General features: G+C 71.8%; 1 protein-coding gene across 1 annotated transcript in view; it reads right to left on the bottom strand.

The window, feature by feature from the left end:
* The window catches only part of CHLNCDRAFT_136652 (hypothetical protein), a gene marked incomplete at both ends in the record, with an annotated part of 5,158 nt that overhangs the window by 1,767 nt on the left and 2,902 nt on the right, over positions 1 to 489 (bottom strand). Inside the window, one exon of the mRNA XM_005845469.1 lies at positions 261 to 415. Within this exon, the coding sequence (XP_005845531.1) occupies positions 261 to 415 (155 nt within the window). The remainder of the gene's footprint in view (positions 1 to 260; positions 416 to 489) is intronic.

Raw genomic sequence — 489 nt, 5'->3', positions numbered from 1 at the left:
GAATGAAACAACGGGTGGGAGGAGAGAGAGGTGGAGGGGGGGCGGGACAAGCCGGGGACGGCAGGGGGGGGCGGGCCACGGCGGGGTGGGCAACAGCAGCTGGGGTAGGCCGGGGCAGGCCGGCCAGGGCAAACGCAGGATCAGGGGCAGGGCCGGGCAGGCCAGGCAGGCGCAGGCAGGGAAAGGAGGAGAAGAGGAGGCCTGCGGCGTACCCATCAATGCAGGCGCAGCCCCGCCACCACCACCGCCACCACCCCCACCCTGCCACCCGCCGCCGCCGCGGCCCCCGGGTCACGCTGCGCCCATGCTCACAGTAGAACTCGGATGCGGCGCAGTCCATGGCGATCTTGACCTTGCCCTCGTGGCCCGACGCCTTCAGCGCCTCGCTGATCAGCACCAGGCCCTCCTCATTGGACTGTGGAGGGTGGTAAAGGGGGAGCGCAGCGGGCGGGGCCAGGGGGGGGGGGTGAGTGGAAGGGTTGGTTAGGC

This window comes from Chlorella variabilis, assembly GCF_000147415.1.
Source record: "Chlorella variabilis unplaced genomic scaffold CHLNCscaffold_17, whole genome shotgun sequence".
NCBI classification, from domain to species: Eukaryota; Viridiplantae; Chlorophyta; class Trebouxiophyceae; order Chlorellales; family Chlorellaceae; genus Chlorella; species Chlorella variabilis.
The sequence above is the reverse complement of the archived record's forward strand: the minus strand, read 5'-3'. Positions and strand labels throughout refer to the sequence as shown.